The sequence below is a fragment of the Egretta garzetta genome, unplaced genomic scaffold (assembly GCF_000687185.1).
Source record: "Egretta garzetta isolate BGI_Z169 unplaced genomic scaffold, ASM68718v1 scaffold411, whole genome shotgun sequence".
Classification (NCBI taxonomy): domain Eukaryota; kingdom Metazoa; phylum Chordata; class Aves; order Pelecaniformes; family Ardeidae; genus Egretta; species Egretta garzetta.
In genome coordinates, this window is record NW_009258541.1 from 762,116 (window position 1) to 779,709 (window position 17,594).

Below are 17,594 nucleotides of genomic sequence, written 5' to 3' on the forward strand. Positions count from 1 at the left end.
CACTTCAGCGAGCAAATAAGTGACCGCACTCAATATTTGTGGACTATGGAGAAGCCATTAAAATATTCACATATTCATTAATTGTTGCTCCCATCTCATTTGCATTTTTTTGTCAGCAGAATGAGGAATCATTTTTCACAGGTGGCCATTGCTCCAGTTAAGTATTAAAAATAGGCCTTGACACTTCCAAACCTCTTGCAGCTGATCATTGGGTGTTGCTTAATGAAGGATCCGGAGTCAACAAGCCCAAGATGCTCCTGCTTTACCAGCACAGCAATGGTCCTAATGTTTTGGGGGGCGGGGGGGGGCTGATTAAATCCTGAAAAGCTTGCTTTGTTTTTCTCATTCAACCCAAAGCACAAAGCATTTTCATCTGAAATCTCACCAGCTTGACTGCTGTTCTCCGTCTAGAGAGCAGCCACCACTAGTCACTCCCCAAAATGGTAGGAACAGTCAAATAAACTGTGTTTCTGCCGTTTATTTACCAGGCAGTTAGTAATTAACTTACATCCCAAACATGGAGATTTATATCCTGTACTATAGCTTTGCCCTAACTATTTTTGTCATAATCATTCTTGTATTTTCTAAATCCTTCATCAATCTGGTTATGCCTTTGGCCTAAACTGGGAGATGTGGCCTGTTCCTTCCTGGGCCACAGCATGGAAATACATCTCCCTCCTGCCTGGCACTTGGGCTCTTCTGGCACTGCTGCTTCCTGTGTTTTTTCCCAGAAAAGGAATGTCTGAATAAACCTAGAAGTTGACACTTGTTTTTACTGAGCAAGTTCTGTACTGACTGCAGTGGGAGACTCATCCTTACTCCAAGTTCAGGCCATTTAACATGTTCCCCGGTCCTTCCAAGCAGTAATGGAGAAAATAAATGAAGGCACCAGCTCTGGGCAGCCTTATACGGGGCTGGGTCAGTAGATAAAAGTGGCAAAGTAGTTGAACAGAACTGACATGATGTGGAAGACTGCCTGATCCACATCGCTACCATTGATCTCCTTGCTCACGTGTTTCTCCTCTCCCACAGATCCAGCCCACCTGCTCTTGATACCACAGAGGAGCGTAAAATCTTGCCAAAACCGAAGCCGAGACTTCCTCTCCCACTCTCTGCATCACACAAGGTAGTATAGGCACAGCCTCTGCACTTTGTATCGTTACTCCTTGGACCTTGACGTAGTCTGCACCTACTGGCAGGGGCTGCACACACTGCCTGCACTGGTGTCTGTGGTCAAATAAAATACATTTTACCAGTCTTGCCAGTTTATATACACTGATAGGGTTTGTTTTCCATTCAGAGATCCAGTATACATGATGTCTCTTCCTCAGAGAGTGACACTGGAACAAGTCCATTTGTGGCTGCAACAAACAGCTTGCATTTGTCTAGAAAAGGTAAGGTTTTTGTTCAGTGAGGCACTGGCATTTTTGTTACTCAGCGTTAAACACCAAGAGGGAAGATGCTTTTTTGTCTGCGTTCAAATGAATAACAGAGTATTTCTTACCTTGGCATGTAAGGATGGGCTGCCAGCATTTGTATGAATTATGCCCAAGGCAGCAGGGACCAAGAAAAAAAAAAAAAGGGACAAAAAAGGATTGAGAGCAGCCCTGCCGAGAGGGACTTGGGGGTGCTGGTGGATAAAAAGCTGGACATGAGCCGGCAATGTGCCCTGGCAGCCCAGAAGGCCAACCGTACTCTGGGCTGCATCAGGAGGAGCGTGGCCAGCAGGTCGAGGGAGGTAATTCTGCCCCTCTACTCAGCTCTGGTGAGACCTCACCTAGAGTACTGCGTCCAGCTCTGGAGCCCTCAGCACAAGAAGGACATGGAAGTGTTGGAGCGGGTCCAGAAGAGGGCTACTAAAATGATCCGAGGGCTGGAGCACCTCTCCTATGAGGACAGGCTGAGAGAGTTGGGCTTGTTCAGTCTAGAGAAAAGAAGGCTGCGGGGAGACCTGATTGCGGCCTTTCAGTACCTAAAGGGGGCCTATAGGAAAGAGGGGGAAAACCTTTTTAGTAGGGCCAGCTGCGTTAGGACAAGGGGTAATGGTTTTAAACTAAATCGGGGTAGGTTTAGGCTAGATATAAGGAAAAAATTCTTTACAATGAGGGTGGTAAACCACTGGAACAGGTTGCCCAGAGAGGTAGTGGAGGCCCCATCCCTGGAAACATTCAAGGCCAGGTTGGATGGGGCTCTGAGCAACCTGATCTAGTTGGCGGTGTCCCTGCTGACTGCAGGGGGGTTGGACTCGATGACCTCTAGTGGTCCCCTCCAACCCAAAACATTCGATGGGGGCTGCACACTATGCCTGCACTGGTGTCTGTGGTCAAATAAAATACATTTTACCAGTCTTGCCAGTTTATATACACTGATAGGGTTTGTTTTCCATTCAGAGATCCAGTATACATGATGTCTCTTCCTCAGAGAGTGACACTGGAACAAGTCCATTTGTGGCTGCAACAAACAGCTTGCATTTGTCTAGAAAAGGTAAGGTTTTTGTTCAGTGAGGCACTGGCATTTTTGTTACTCAGCGTTAAACACCAAGAGGGAAGATGCTTTTTTGTCTGCGTTCAAATGAATAACAGAGTATTTCTTACCTTGGCATGTAAGGATGGGCTGCCAGCATTTGTATGAATTATGCCCAAGGCAGCAGGGACCAAGAAAAAAAAAAAAAAGTGACTAAAACTTCTGGCTCTCAGTACGTTTTAAACTGAGTGCTTGGCTCACAGCTCCTTAACTCACAGATCCAAGTTACCTTCTTTTTCCTGCCCTGAATGTATAGTGTATTTTTGGTATATAGCAAATAGCCAGTAGGAAAGCTGCCAAACTGAAAGCAAAGCTGCAAACAAATCCCCAACTCACAGCAACAATTTAGAGCTCAGTGGATTTTTTCCATGTCTTGTTGCAGAGAGAAGGGCTGGGGGTTTCAGGGCTTTCTTCAGATGGAAGGAGGCTTGCTAGAGTCTCAAAATGGGGAAGAATTAGGTGGTTTCTGGAAACTGCCTCTGGCTTTGAGAAGCTGCAGCCCAGACCTTCCAGGGAAATACAATGTGATGTGGTGGGACAGGCTGTGAGCATTTGTTGTCATTGTAGGTCATGGAGTGTTTCCATTGCCCACCAAGCTTTCGGAGGATGCTGTGCCTCAGCCCAGCAGTGCAGCTGGAGGAGAAGCTCTTGATGGGGCCACTGGCACCACAGCGGGGGCAAAAACTCCACCTGAAGAAACTTACACTCCCAGCAAGATACCAGTTAAGAGGAAACCAAGCAGAACTTTCCCCCGATCCGAGCAGTTTGTGAATCACGTGGGGCCAGCAGAGAACAGCCTCACAAATAGAAAGCTGCTGTCGGGCCCCAGGCTACTGACCGCAGAGGGGGAAGGCGGCCAGGCTGTGAAGCAAGGTGTGAACTATACAATCTCATCAATGAGTAACAAAGAAGAGGATATCGGCCTCGATCGTGAACACTTCAAGAACTTGAAGAACTTCTGGGAGAAGGGAGCAGACTCTGTGACAGCGGGAAACGTGCCGGAGGACCCAAGCTGGGCGGAGGCAGACGGTAGGCAGTTCAAGCTGTGCCGCTCACTCTCTGCGCAGTCTGGGCAAGGCCAGAACAGCGAAGAAAAACCTGGCCCCTTCACCAAAACAAGAACCCCCTACAAAAGGACAATAACCTTGTCTTCTAGTGAGGAAGAACCAAGTTATGTAACCCCTGCAAGGAAGGGCTTGGTTTCCAATGTTCCTAGATCCGTGTATGCCAAGAGCAAAGGCAGCCTGGTTACAAGAAATAACTCAGTGAGTGAAAGCAATGGGAAGCCGCCTGTGCCAGAGGAAGAGAAGGCAGCACAGCGCTGCTCCAAGAAATCCAGATTGCCTGTGCGAGCACCTTCCGTCAAAATCGAGTCGCCTACCAAAGAAGTGTCTGGCAGCACATTTGAGCCAGAGACGCCTACAGACGAGTTTATCGTGGCAGAAGAGTGCAAGCACACAGTGAATTCCCTGGCGAGCACGGTGCAGATACTGATCGAGCCTGTACTTACAGATGGTGAAAACGATGTTGAGAAAGAGGAAAGATCTGATTTGGGCACTCATGACAACATGGAAATAAGTGGAGAGCTACCTGAGGAAAAAACGTGTGAGTCTTCAGACAAGCAAACACCCGATGAGCCAGCCAGAGAGAGAGAAGCAGTTCAGGGAACAGACTCAGCTGTTTACTCAGGTACTGAGGGCTGTAACTGCACTCTGAAATCCCAGTAGAGGGTCATCCCTAAGCCTCTTTTCTTCGCTAGCCCTTCTGCATTTTGCACGTTTTCTTCATTTGTCCACTTATCCCATATTGCGTTTTGTGCAGAGTTAGCATGTGTGGAATGTGTTTAACAAACAGCTCTGGAAACAAATTCTGTGTAGCGTGGTGCAAGTGTAAAAGGTGCCATGTTCCCTTGCCTTCCTCCCCACTACCAGCCCTCGTGCCTTACCTGCAAGCACCTCTGCTCGGGAAAGCCCTCTATTTCTTTAGCGCTACCTACAGCATGTCACAGGAACTTACTTTATTTCACTCACTGGGAAGACTGTACTTTCTTCACATGTGGGGCTGGAGGAATTCGTTGTGGTGGTAGAAATAAGTCTGATGCAAATAGAAGAAATAAAGTGTGAAACAAAGTGTTTAATAAATACATGGGCTGTTAGGCTACCTTGATTATAACCACTGGCTGTCAGTGTTTAAATGACATTTTCACAGGAACTTACTTTATTTCACTCACGGATATTAAACTACAACCAAAGTGACTGAACAAGGAGTCTGATCTTTCTGGGTTCTGATACCATCTTCTCAACCATGATGGTGTCAATATTATCACCACTTTATCGGTCTCTCTCTGGGTTTGACAGGCTCTTGTGGTGACAGTCAATATGAGTAAAAGTTACCTTGGTAAGACCTATTTGAAAGGATTTTCCATAGACTTATCTGATTTTGATGTTTAACTGTATCATTTCTTGGCTTATTTCCTACCTCTTAGAACATTTGTATGAAAATCCTGAGTTGCACTTCAGATAAAGATAAATATTTCCTTTCTATACCAGATCATTCTTATATTTTCCAGGTTTATACCTTATTATTACATTCATTTCAGGATGATATTAGCAGACGGCTGTGTTTCACTAGAAACTCTTTGCAAGTGCTGGTCTGTTTTAGGGACTGGATTAACCTAGTGTTTACATTTCCCATCATAGTGTGAAGAGTTTTTCTTGGAGACAGCCTTTAAAGCACACTGATTTGAAAGCAGCCCTGTGTAATGTAACTGCAATGTGTTCTAAGCAGAGTGAACAAGCCAGGAGAGACACACACACACGCGTGCTTGTTGACACACTGCCCATTTGTGTTTGTTTATTTATTTACCATGTTGATTTGGCTTTTCGTGTATTCCAGAGGAAGATGGGGATCATTCTCCTGCTGCTCAGGCATTGGCCCGAGCAAATAGCTTTAACCTTGCAAAGAGCATGGTGAACATTTACACAACCACAGAGAGTGAGTAACATCTTTCCTTCTCCTTTTTGGTTTACATTCCCTAAAGGTAATATATTATGCCCGAGTTCTGCATCCCTGGTGCTTCTGTGCATGTACCAGGCAAGGAAAATGACATATTGTTTCATCATCAAATTAGAGAGCTTACAGTGCCTAAAATTTAATTCAGCCAGGAAATTGCAGCTAGATTAATGGTATGTTACTCAGTGTCTTCAGCAAAAAACAGAAGGGCTTCAGAGGGTTGGCAAGAAGCTTGTACCCGTGTCTCCTCTTCCCCACCGCGTACTGTGGGAGCTGCATGGCAGCCTGTGCAGTGGATGGATTGGAGGTGCCAGAGCTTGCATCCAGCACGCGAGTCATGCCGCCAACTCCTGTCACACGCTTACTGGGCTTGCAGTGCCCAGTCTGAGCCTCTCACCTCACCCAGAGCAGACCCCCTCTGCTGGCCTGATCTCAGCTACCAGCTGGGACATACTTTATGGTGGTAGTTTCTCCCTGAGAAAGCAAGACAAACTAAGGAGAAGGCAACCAAGAAGGCAGCAGCAAACCTGAAGAAGCCCGTGGCCAAGAAACCTGTCTGTGCCACCAAGAAGCCCAAGAAAGCAGCAGCCAAGGACAGGGGCCTGAAGGAAGGCAGCAGCCTCTGTGGCCGAGAAAGCCAATAAAAGTCCCCAAAAGGTGCAAACCGGCAAGCCCAAGGGGACAGCTAAGAGCTTGCCTAAAAGCAAAGTGGTAAGGCCAAGGCTGCCAGGACTGAGGTGAGAAGGCTGGGAAGGCAATGCCCAAGGAAGGGTAAAGCCACTTAGAGGAAGCAATCAAGACTGCTTAAGTAAGCCTGACCCTGGTTATGAGAGGGAGGAGAGTCCCCTTCAGGGCTGTGTCGCAGGCAGCCTGCGGGTGGGACATGCTGCATCGCCCATCACCCTGTAACTGCACCCACCCCGTCTGGTAGCCTCGTGCCAAGTGTGTGCCCTGTCATATGGCGCAGCAACGTATGTCGTACCACACGGTGGCTTGAAGCTTCAGGTCCCACGTGCATTGTCGTTCAGTGACATGGTCTTCACACAGACGGCCAAGATTTTAGCTGCCCCTTATTAAGCCTTATTTATGTGCCACATATTTAGTGCCACAAACTCTCAGAAACCCTTCTCTACAAGAGTTACACTTACTTGTTTGCAGTATAAGAAGCTGTCTGTGGAGAGGGCTAGGTTTAATGCTTTGCTCATGTTTGGAAATAAAAAATGGCAAATATCAAATGCGTGGTAAATCATACAAAAGGTGAATCATATAAAAGGAAAATGGCAAAGAATCTTATGGGCATTTTGAGCACTGAAGAATGTATCATCATGGCTAACATGCTAAACAAGTGTGTATACGAGCATGCATGTTTATGCACATATATCTTCTAAGAACTAGTTCTTCTGGGATGAAGACAGTCATCTTCAAGGGAGTTACTGAGAAAAGACAAATATATGGCAAACAGGTTTTGGTTAGACGTTTAAGCAGTCCAATAACGGTCTTTCTAAGTTGAGATGAAGCTTTCTGACTCTTTTCTTTTAAATACCAGGCTATTGTCCACCTCTTTGTCTAGCAGAGTAATTGAGAGGTGTATGAAATGGTGAAATAATAGGCATAAATACTTTACAGCTCTTTTCTACAGGGCAATATGCTATGAGATGAAAATGTGAGCATGTTTGGTTTCTTTGACAAGAAGGCAGATCTGTATGGTTTTGTCTAAATTAAATCTACTCAGAGAAAGTGGTGCAAACAAGATACACATCCTTAGGCTAATAAGTGAATTAAATTAGTCACTAGAGGGAGTTTGCACACTCCCACACATTGAACGGAAACACATTGAAAATAGCTTTAAGATGTTAGCTAGCGGTTTTTATCTTGGGGAGGGTCAGCTTCAATGGCAGACAACAGAGCTGGGGCAAGTGGGTGGTACTCCGGTGCCTCCCACAAGCTTTTCCTCCTTCCTTGTGCCCTTAAACAAAATGTGGCTTTCTTACATTTTCCTGACTCTGACAAGATATCCTGATGCCTTTTTTTTGTTTGTACCTACAGCGTACAATAAACCTCATTTGGTACCACATCAGTTTCTTGAACCTGAAAGAGTCAAAGAGCTGAGCAGATCCTCTCCTCTCCTGTTGTCTGAGGTAGGCTAGATGCCAGAAATGGCTGGAATAATGTTCACAGCATCCCCTGAACGGCAGTCAGTTTCATGAGAATGTTCCTTGGTTATGCCGTAAATAAATGAGAAAAGCCTTAAGAAAAAAAGCCCCCTCAAAACAGGGACTAACCCTTCCATCCTGGAGGAGTTCTAGTGTTTCCCTCTGTCTCAAAGCACACTATTCTGTGCCCTTCCCAAGAACCCAGGCAGTTGCATGCAGCTCTGTTTGGAGGCAGTTAATGATGACGTTCACTGCCGGTCAGAGGGAATGTCTCTGGGGAGACTCCCTGCGCTCTCCTCCACTCTCCTAACCTGATCGCTGCTTAATGGGACTCTGCTGAGCTATTGGTTTTTCTCTGTAGTGTTTCAAAGTGCTCATACGGCAGAGCTTAAAGATGCTTGTTATTTTCTGAGCAGACTGAATCAGACACGGCTTCGGAAATCAGCTTCCAGTTTAACAAGCACAAAAAGACGCCTAGCATTGGCAGCCACTCGTCCGACATGGCATCTGTCTCCTCGGTAGGTATTTAACGCGTACATCTTGCTGAGAGGGTTTGTCAGTCGGATGCGGTGACACTGCATTTAGGCTGAGACAGATGATGTGGCCTCCGGAGTATCCTGTTGGTTTCTGCATGGTACATTGTTAAAAGAATGGTGATGTTTAATTACTTACTTGCTTTAAAGGAGCGTCTCAAGGTACCATCTCAAATTAGAGACCCACTGGGTTGTTGTTAGACAAATTCACAGTAAGCGATAGCCTGCGCTCCAAAGTGCGGATGTTCCGAAGCCTGGCAGTGTGCAGGAAAGGGCTTTTTCTGGGTGGGGAAATGAGGCACAAAGCTATTAAATGTCATGTTTGTCGTCCAGCTCTGGGAGAGCTGGGACTGCAGACAGGTGCCCTCTGCAAGCTCATCCTTCACTTTATCAGCAAATTCGAGGGAGCTCAGAGTTGGACAGCAAAAGCGTGATGTAGAGCCTCAACTTCTACGGAAAGTTGAAAATAGCCGAGTATGTTTAGTTGAGCATTTTTAAAAGATTCCTTAGAGACAGTGTTTTGTGGGGGGTTGCTTAGAAGTGCTTGAATTTGCTGTATTACTGTAATAGGTATCTCCAAGGTGTATATGTGAGATTTAAAGAATATTATGTGAAGCAAAGCTGTTAGGGAGAGGTCATGCATGCAGATAAATATGTTAAAAAAAACCCTTGCGCTTTGGGGCACGAGTCCTTCTCCTAGTCTGGAGAGTCTGGGAGCCATAAATGAGCCTTTTGTGTCCAAGTCACACAGGTGTTGTTGAAAATCTTTCTCAGGATTCTCTGCTGGGGTGAGTATCCTGATGGGATGGGAAATGCAGCTCCAAGGACCGAGATGTTTAACAGGTTGTTGTAGGTCAAAACAGAACGACATTCAGAACCGCAGGAAGTAGGGGAAGACAGAGAAGAATTGGGTTAATTACTTGGAAAGTTTTTTGATAAATGCTCATGATTGTACCACAGAAAAGTGCCAAGAGGGTTAATTATTTGCTTTGTAAACGGCATTAGCTTTTATGCTATCACATCAGGAAACACGAGTGATTGATGCAATAGAAAATTCTCTCATCTTTCTGGAGCTGTGTTTTGTTTCTGCTTCATCACTTTCTACCAGTGAAAGACAAAGCCTTGAAAAAAGAACCCCAAGGCCTATGGGCAAATGCAGTTTGTTCTGGGAAAGCAAGTGACTCTTGGGTGCCTACCCCTCGGTTTATGCCTGTAGAAATGTCATTTCCTGTGCTTTTGTGGCAAGTAGATGCACACAGGCTGTCTCTGGTGGGACAGTGGCTCTTCAGGACAGGGGTTATAGCTATTTCTGTTTTGTACAGCTCCATGCACATTGTGAGCAAGCAGCAAGAGAGTAATAGTTTTTCCTGTATTTATAGACTGATATGGTTCTTACTAGCCTGTTTTAAAAATTAATTGACAATTGTGTGGCTACATCTACCAGAAATAATAAGTTTATATACAGATAGTTCAAGTTCTCTCAATATATTTCTTTCTTAGTGATGAGACTGGGTCAGGATAGCAGGTCTTGGTACTGTAAGCATAGGGAAAGGGAAGAGACTTGTGAGGCCCCCCCAGTCTTATTTGACACTGTTTCCCAAAGTTTTGGGGATTTAGGGGTGAAAAATCTTCTGCATTTATTGAGCGTTGTGGAGAATTGCACTTCTGAGTCATGGTATAGGATAGCACATCCTTCTGAGACCCTTATTCGGGTTCCCCAACCTTTGCTTGTTTGAGCACAGCTGCAGATGTGTACCATTTCTGTGTCAAGGACACCATACTACACGAGCACAGAAATTGCAGATTATTTCTCTGGGAATGCACTTTGCAGACTATCATCTTTGTCCAGAAACCAAGTCAGGAGGGTGCCCATTTCATTGGCGCTGACCTTGCTCTTCCACCTGGCAGGTGAGTGGCAGTGTGCTCAGTGTCTACAGTGGCGATTTTGGGAGTGTGGATGCCCAAGGTACTGTGGAGTTTGCTCTAGACTATGACGAGAAGAACCGTGAGTTCCAGGTTCACGTGTCCCAGTGCAAAGATTTGGCTGTCGTGGATGAGAAGAAAGGCAGATCTGACCCGTGAGTGACGCTTTGGTGCCTTGTGACTCCTACATTGCTGAATTTTGTGTTCTGGAGGATTTTTTTTCTTATGTTTTCCTTTTTTAAATGTCCTGGTTTCTTCCTTCCTTCAGACTTCTGGTACATGCTTACTGCTGGGACTCTCCTAACTGATAGTTCTGGAGCCATTAGCATCAGTAAATATGTTCCCACAGACTTAAATTTGAACAGATTGAGAAAGCTTTAATCACTACAAAGACCATTCCTGTTATCACTGGAGTATGCTCTGTGTCCCTGAGAAGTTTGATCTACCCATACACTTTGGTAATAACTGGTGATGCAGACACATATCTAAATGAAAAGAAAGTCTATAAAGAAGCACTGTGAGGGGCACAATGGTAGTTGTACAGAGGTTAGGGATCTCTAGTTTGAAAGATGATGAAAAGAAGCTTGGATTTGAACTCTGAGAGAGAGGCTTAAAGACATTCCACTTCTTTCCTCCTGCCTAATTTCACCCTGATTTTGAATGCACAGAGATGCTATAGTTATGGACATTTCAGAAAATGGATATATGCCCTTGCTGGCTTCCTATATTGCTTAAATAGCTGCCTGTTCTGAGTGCTGGTGGCATCCACCCATCTCCAGTGAGATTTATAACTTCACATGCAAACCACGTTAATATCCTACCAGGTCTCTTAATTAGTTTTGCCTTCAAAGAGTCAGCTCCAGGTCTTTTGTTTCCATGTCACTGTTCACAAGTGTTGCCCGCTTATTAGGGCATGGTGTTATGGAACAATATCCAGCTGAAGTTTGTTTTCTTTTCCAGGTATGTTAAAACTTACCTGCTCCCAGACAAAGCTAGAATGGGTAAGAGGAAAACATCAGTGAAGAAGAGGACAGTGAATCCCATTTACAATGAGGTGTTACGGGTAAGAACCAATACATGCTCTGAAAACCTGTGTTGTAGCAGGCACCTGTACCACGTCAGGTCTGAAAAGATCCTGCCTTCTTGGCCAGGCTTCTTTGCCTGCCTCCCACCAATGCTGCACTGCTCTTCCCTTGGGTGTGTGAGGGCAGAGTTGTTAAAGGTTCTGCACTCATCTGTGCGGCACCCAAGATTTCACTGTCAAAACTGCATCTCATCTCTCTGGATGAGATAGGGACCTGCAGCCTGTGCTGTCTTCAGCCAGAGCAAGGGGTGTTCTTCGCTTCCCTGGTGCACAGTCACGACGTGAGGCACTAGCAAGAAAGGTCTTCGTTATGTGCTCTTACTCATCAAAGCATAGAGGATTATTTAATAATGCCTCGGCCTGTGTTAATAATTCTTGAAAGAATATTGGTTTTGCCCTGTGATAAATGGAGTGCTAGGTTTCCCTGTGCTCAGCAGAAAAGCTTTGTCAGGGTAGTGGTATTGCTGCAGGACAAAAAAAGATGTTCAGAGCAAGGCCAGTCCATTAGAGCATGTGTGGAGTGGGTTTGAGTGTCTTAGCCAGAGCTTATTCAAGCTTGAGTAGTTTATTTCTGCTTGTGAAAGAAACAGAAGAAAAATGTGAACAACCTGACTTCTCTTTCTTCCTCTAGTATAAAATAGAGAAAATGGTATTGCTGATCCAAAAATTAAATCTCTCTGTTTGGCACAATGATCCACTGGGACGTAACAGTTTCCTCGGAGAGATCGAAGTAGACTTGGCCAGCTGGGACTGGAGCAATAGGAAACTCAACTGGTATCCACTGAAGCCTCGAGTAAGTGTGTCTCAGCTGCAGTCCCCCTTCCTAGCCCAACCCTGAAGCCTTTAGGGGTGGCAGAAGTCCTTCCTGACTCCTCTGAGGTCTTTGGGTGGTGTGGTGGAGCAGAACAACCTGAACTGTACCTAGGGAAGCGCAGTAAGACAACCGCAAGCCTTAAACACGTTAGTGCAGTATTCAGTGCTCTGAACACAGGCCTTCTTGGGTCTTATTTGGTGACTGATCTGTACAGACACTTTCATAAATGTGATCTGATGCTAATCAACAGAAACTCTGTCATGACTTTGCCTCTCTTTCTCCTCACATAAAGACCATCCCTTAAAAATAGACAGCAGAGTACTAGGTGATGCAGTTGAACATGCCTTGAGAGGTAAATATTCAGGTGCCGCTTTTTGTAAAGCTTGTACAGCTTCCTGCATACTTCTAGGTTCAGAGGTCTGATTTGAGATCCCTTTTCAGAAAATAAAGGGCATTTGTCTTTCAGAACTAAGATGTTTAATTATGTCCAGCTGGACGTGTCTGGAAAGGCAGCCTTGCTCTGAATCCTCAGGCTTTTGGTTCTGAGGGACTGAGTTTGAGAACAAAGCCACAAAGAAAGGAACTGCCCCGGGAACGGGCTGCTCCAGCCATGCAAGATCAGAGTTTATCCATTGAACTTAAAAGCTGTTTGCCTTGCTATGTTTACACAATCCCTCGTTCAGTCAATCATAACTCTGTTTCAGAGCCTTTCTGCTGTTAACGGTGTGGATCATCGAGGAGTGATGAATCTGTCCATTAAGTATGTTCCTCCAGGAAGCCTAGGTAAAATGTGTTTCATGCATTAAGAAGTATTGCCCGTATGTAGATGTGCAACTTGCAATGCCTCATCTGTGTAAGGGCTGCTTAAAGAGCAATCTCATTAGAGCAAGATCTTATGGATCAGCACAAAGGCACAACCAGCAGTGCTTGTGAGCACTATCTGCAGCCTACGTCTGATTTTCACATCTGGATTTATTGGGAAGTTGTTGGGGAGAGAGGAAGGGCTCAACAATCTCAAACTCATCAGCTGTTATGAATGCTGTGGGCACTGTAGGGTGCTGTGATGTGGCGGCAGCAGCACACAGCCCCTCTTACCATGGGGCAGGCACGAGGTTGGGTTTGCCCAGCAGTTCCTTCTCTTTTCCTGTTTCAAAGCAGCATCAGCACATTGTGTCAGGAGCCCTCAGCAGCTGCATGTATGTTGGGGCTGGTAGTAGTGCTGTGGCACCCAGGCAGAGGGGTGCAGAGCTTGCGAGGGAGTGAGTACGCAGAGAAGTCATTTTGCTGCTCCCTCAGGTCTCTGGAGAAGAAGCCTTGTCATTTTGCTAGCTATTGTAAGGGCTGGCGTGACAGTTTTTCTCTTCTCCTAAATGGCAGGTCCCAAGAATCCTCCCTCTGGCGAAGTTCACATTTGGGTCAAAGACGTCAAGGACCTGCTGCAGTTGCGTCCTTCTGGAGTTGACTCCTTTGTGAAATGGTAAGTGCAGGAGCATGGTATTGGCTTTGATCCTGGGTCTGTGCCTCCACAAAGCGGTATGTTTTTCTCAGGCTCACTGCTAGGTGAGTGTTTCCGTACTGTACAGCCTTTGTGTTGTGTTGGGCTCTGTGGGAGAGAATTGCCCTTGTTATTCACTCATGGCCAAATTAGAAAAATCTTTGCTGTGCTCTTGGTCAATCACTGTCTGTGACTCACTCAGTGATTTGCCTCAATAACATCTGAGTGAGAGGAATGCATGGGCCCTGCACCTCAGCCCAGTGTGTTCACCTGAAGTTGTGAATTTTGCCTTGATACAGGCTTGCATGCAAAGTTTGGGAGTTTGTTAGGGACTCACCAGAACTGACATACCGACGTACCTGCTTTGATCTTCTCTAGAATTTAGTATGTGCATTTTTTCTGCAGCCTACAGAATTGGTTCTCCTGTTATATGGGAAAAGGTGCTGCAAATATTCCAGAAAATTAAAATCTTTTAAGGGGATTTTAAGATTTTTTTCAGCACTTTGAAGTGCTCACCGTGTTTTTTCTATATTTTAAATCTTTATAGAGTTCTCCTGTAGAAAGGTTTGCTGCTCAAGAGGCCTAACTGACCATTTTGAAATGCCCTCTTAGGCATCTAAGTGATGAAAATTTATTAAAATAGAAATATGTGAAAGTAATGTACATTTTTAATGTAGAATGTCAGTTTAAAAAAAAAATTGCCAAAAGCAGGAAATTTTAAGCAAGTACCCTCCTTTCTGAAAATCGTTGCTTTTAAAATGGATTTTCTTGGCAAAAAAAAGTTTCATCTGGGAATTATGAACATTTCCCATTAAATCTACAGAGATTTCTCATGTTGAGACCCAATTCCTCCTTTCTTCAGAGCTGAGGCTTGTTTAGACCGTGGAATTTCGTAGGAGCAATTAAAATCTCAGGTGATGTTCTATACTACATGCTGTATTTTTTCTCCTCTCAAAGCTATGTGCTTCCAGACACCAGTAAGAAGAGTTACCAAAAGACCCGAGTGATAAAAAGAGACACAAACCCTGTTTTCAATCACACTATTGTATATGATGGCTTTCATACAGAGGATCTAAAGGATGCTTGTGTTGAACTGACTGTGTGGGATCATGAAAAACTTACCAACCATTTCCTTGGAGGAATCAGGCTGGGGCTCGGGACAGGTAAGTGATTTCCTTTACATTAAATTAATACTGTTACCGTATTGCTGGGCCACAAGATATAATGGGAGGAATTTTCCTGTTGGGAAGAAACCAGGGATGGGGAGTCTCAGTAATTGGTGAGAATCTCGGTACTTGCACTGTGTCTGGCATGGAGGCGGCCCTGGTACCATGATAGCAACCCTCTATTTCCACATTTTCTGCCAACATCAGCTCTGAGGTCTGGCAAAATTCAAGGATCTCTTTGGGTCCATCAGAGTGTTTTCCTGCTGTTACAGGAAAGCAGGCTGCATTACAAATCAACCTTATATTGCTGCTCCTCCCAGGGAGGAGTGCTCAGAGCTGATGACAACTTGAATGCCATGTGGGACAGCACCACCTGGTGACTCTGTCCACATCACCTCCTCCCTTGAAATGCTTTAGGAGGAGGAATAACTAATATTTGACAAACAGGGCGAGCTACGCTAGTTGACCTGGTAGGTAATCAGTACTGAGAGTACATCAGCTGGAATTAAATCACAAATCGGAATAATGGAGTTGACTGGATGTAGACTAAGGTGTTACTGTTGGGTTTTTGCTTTGTTTTTATTTAGACGATATAGTGCTGAAAGACCTCAGCAGAGGTGCCACCTGCTCCACTGGGAGCTGATGGCATGAGGTTCCAGTTCAGAGAAGGAATTAGACCTGTGCTTAGCTGGAAGTGTTTTACTTCAATGGGATTACTCATCCTTGAAGTTAGGAAAATTCCAGTATTTTCAAGCCACAGTTGTAAAGAGCGGGTGGGACCATCTCCCATTGTCCAGCTGTCCATCATGGAGGTTTGTCCCTCTCTAAACATCCTATCCTAGCTTTCGGTGTACCCCATACCTAGGCTTTCACAGGTCATCTTTGTATTTTTGTAAGTGGGGTATTTAAGGTTTTCTAAACTATTTATTGTTAAGCAAGAGGGCTTTGTGAGAGATGAAAGACAAGCACAAGATTTCAGCATGTTGCAATAAAGGATAACTGTTCCCTGAGGGTATCAGGAAAAAGCTTGTAGTAGTAGCTGGAAGGTCTGCCTTGCAGGTGCACCTATATTTAGTGGATTTGCCTATGTGTTCTCTGTTTTCAGTCTCTTAACATGTCACCAGGAGGGTTGTGAACTATTCAGGGGGAAGTGGCAACAGGAATAAGTTCATGAGCAAGGTGTAAAAATACCGATCCCAAGATAAGCTGTGATCCAAATTTAGATCTTTATCTTATTATCAAGTAGTTGGCACGTGAAAATTTGGTTGAACAATTTACTTGGAATTAATGTACACACTCTTCTGGTATCGGATTCCTATACAAATGAAGTGTAGAGCAAGAGAATTTTGACAAATACCCCACCCCATCCACAAGAAAATCTTTTAGGGGGAAAACCAAGCCTTTTAGACCTTCTTTACCATTCCAAAAGATGCAGAAAGGGCTTGTGCCCAACATTATTTTCCTTGACAGGTTATGTTTAGGGTTCTTGGATTTTGTGGCTTTTACACTGACTTCATTCTGAACTCTGGTGTAAAATGGAGGTCATTAGCAGAAGAACAGGCAGCGTTTAGGGTGCAACTTGCTGAGGGGAAGTCAGCACCTTTTATGTTAAGATACTGCCTGCAACAGTTACATCCCATTGAGTATTTTTGCATGGAGTAGAAACGCTTCATGTAGCTCCCAACCTTGTAGTTTTCCTGTTCTTTACAGGTTTGAGCTATGGCATCTCTGTGGATTGGATGGACTCCACGCAAGAGGAGGTGGCCTTTTGGCAGGAGATGATGTCAGCCACCAATGAATGGATTGAGGGATTGCTGCCACTGCGCTCACTGGCAGGGAGGAAGAAACTGAAATAACCCACCATTCGTGCCATAGAAAGGCTGAATATGTTCATTAGAATTAGGAGACTTCCTGCACCAAGATGATGGAGACCATCCACGGGGCTGGCAAGTGTCAGGTTGATAAGACAGTTGATGGACAGCACTTTGGAGATGTTAAATGTTAAGTACTAATTCCCTGACAGAGGACATGGAAGATGCCAAACTGATGCTATACTTGATTTTGACTGAGAAGAAAATTCATTTGCCTTTTTATTTAATCATTTATATTCAGTATCTTTACATTCCATTAAGCTCTGAGAACACTGGCAGAAGGAAAAGGAGATATTTTTATTTTTTTACTGTTTCTTGTGCCTTTTTTTTTTTTCTGTGCAGAGATGTAGTTGTACTAAAGCAGCAGCATGGTATTATTCATATTACCCTGCAAGTGGTACACTTTGTACTTGATGTAGAATTGCTCCAAGTCACCAGCAGCACAGGCTGAGAATGGGAGCTTTGCATTTGTCGCTGGTGATAACACATCTCTAATGTGAGGATAATTGAGATTCAAGGTGAATCTAAAGAGAGAGAGGCCTATTTGAAGCAGAAGATGAAGCAACCTGAGGAGGAGAACAGTGAGGAATTCAATATATTAATTTCTTTCTGCTTTAATATGAAAGCGAGAAGTGATGGTCCTGCAGCTAGTGGGATTTTGCAACGAGGGGCTGTTTTCCTAGCTTTCCCACAGGCTTCCTCAGGGACCTCGGGCAAGTTTCTGTATTGAAAGGACAGTTTCAGTGCAATATAAACTTAAGTGCTGGCCTAAATATACCATATGGTTACGTTGCTAATGGGCCTAATCGCACCTTTGAAATGCCTTGTGTGCAAAACATTTCAACATGAAATAATGATGTAGGAAACAGTCTCGTGTTAACCTGGCACAACAGGGCAGGAGAGAAAGGTCAAACCCACGCTGGAACGCAGGAGATGTTGGGAGCCAGTGGGAGAGGTAAGTAGGGGGTGAATGAATGCGAAGGGCAGCTGCAGAGCTACAGCTGCCTGGGGTGGGCTCCT

The 17,594-nt window shown here is 44.8% G+C and overlaps 1 protein-coding gene across 1 annotated transcript in view; it reads left to right on the forward strand.

The window, feature by feature from the left end:
• The window catches only part of LOC104133318 (synaptotagmin-like protein 2), a 30,888-nt gene extending 14,042 nt beyond the window's left edge, over nt 1-16,846 (forward strand). Inside the window, exons 5-17 of the mRNA XM_009646709.2 lie at nt 1,033-1,126; nt 1,301-1,394; nt 3,091-4,212; nt 5,419-5,517; nt 7,582-7,673; nt 8,105-8,206; nt 10,130-10,299; nt 11,105-11,207; nt 11,860-12,021; nt 12,747-12,825; nt 13,420-13,519; nt 14,495-14,700; nt 16,414-16,846. Coding sequence (XP_009645004.1) covers nt 1,033-1,126; nt 1,301-1,394; nt 3,091-4,212; nt 5,419-5,517; nt 7,582-7,673; nt 8,105-8,206; nt 10,130-10,299; nt 11,105-11,207; nt 11,860-12,021; nt 12,747-12,825; nt 13,420-13,519; nt 14,495-14,700; nt 16,414-16,559 — 2,569 coding nt within the window. The 3' untranslated portion in view covers nt 16,560-16,846. The remainder of the gene's footprint in view (nt 1-1,032; nt 1,127-1,300; nt 1,395-3,090; nt 4,213-5,418; nt 5,518-7,581; nt 7,674-8,104; nt 8,207-10,129; nt 10,300-11,104; nt 11,208-11,859; nt 12,022-12,746; nt 12,826-13,419; nt 13,520-14,494; nt 14,701-16,413) is intronic.
• The last annotated feature ends 748 nt before the right edge of the window (nt 16,847-17,594 follow it).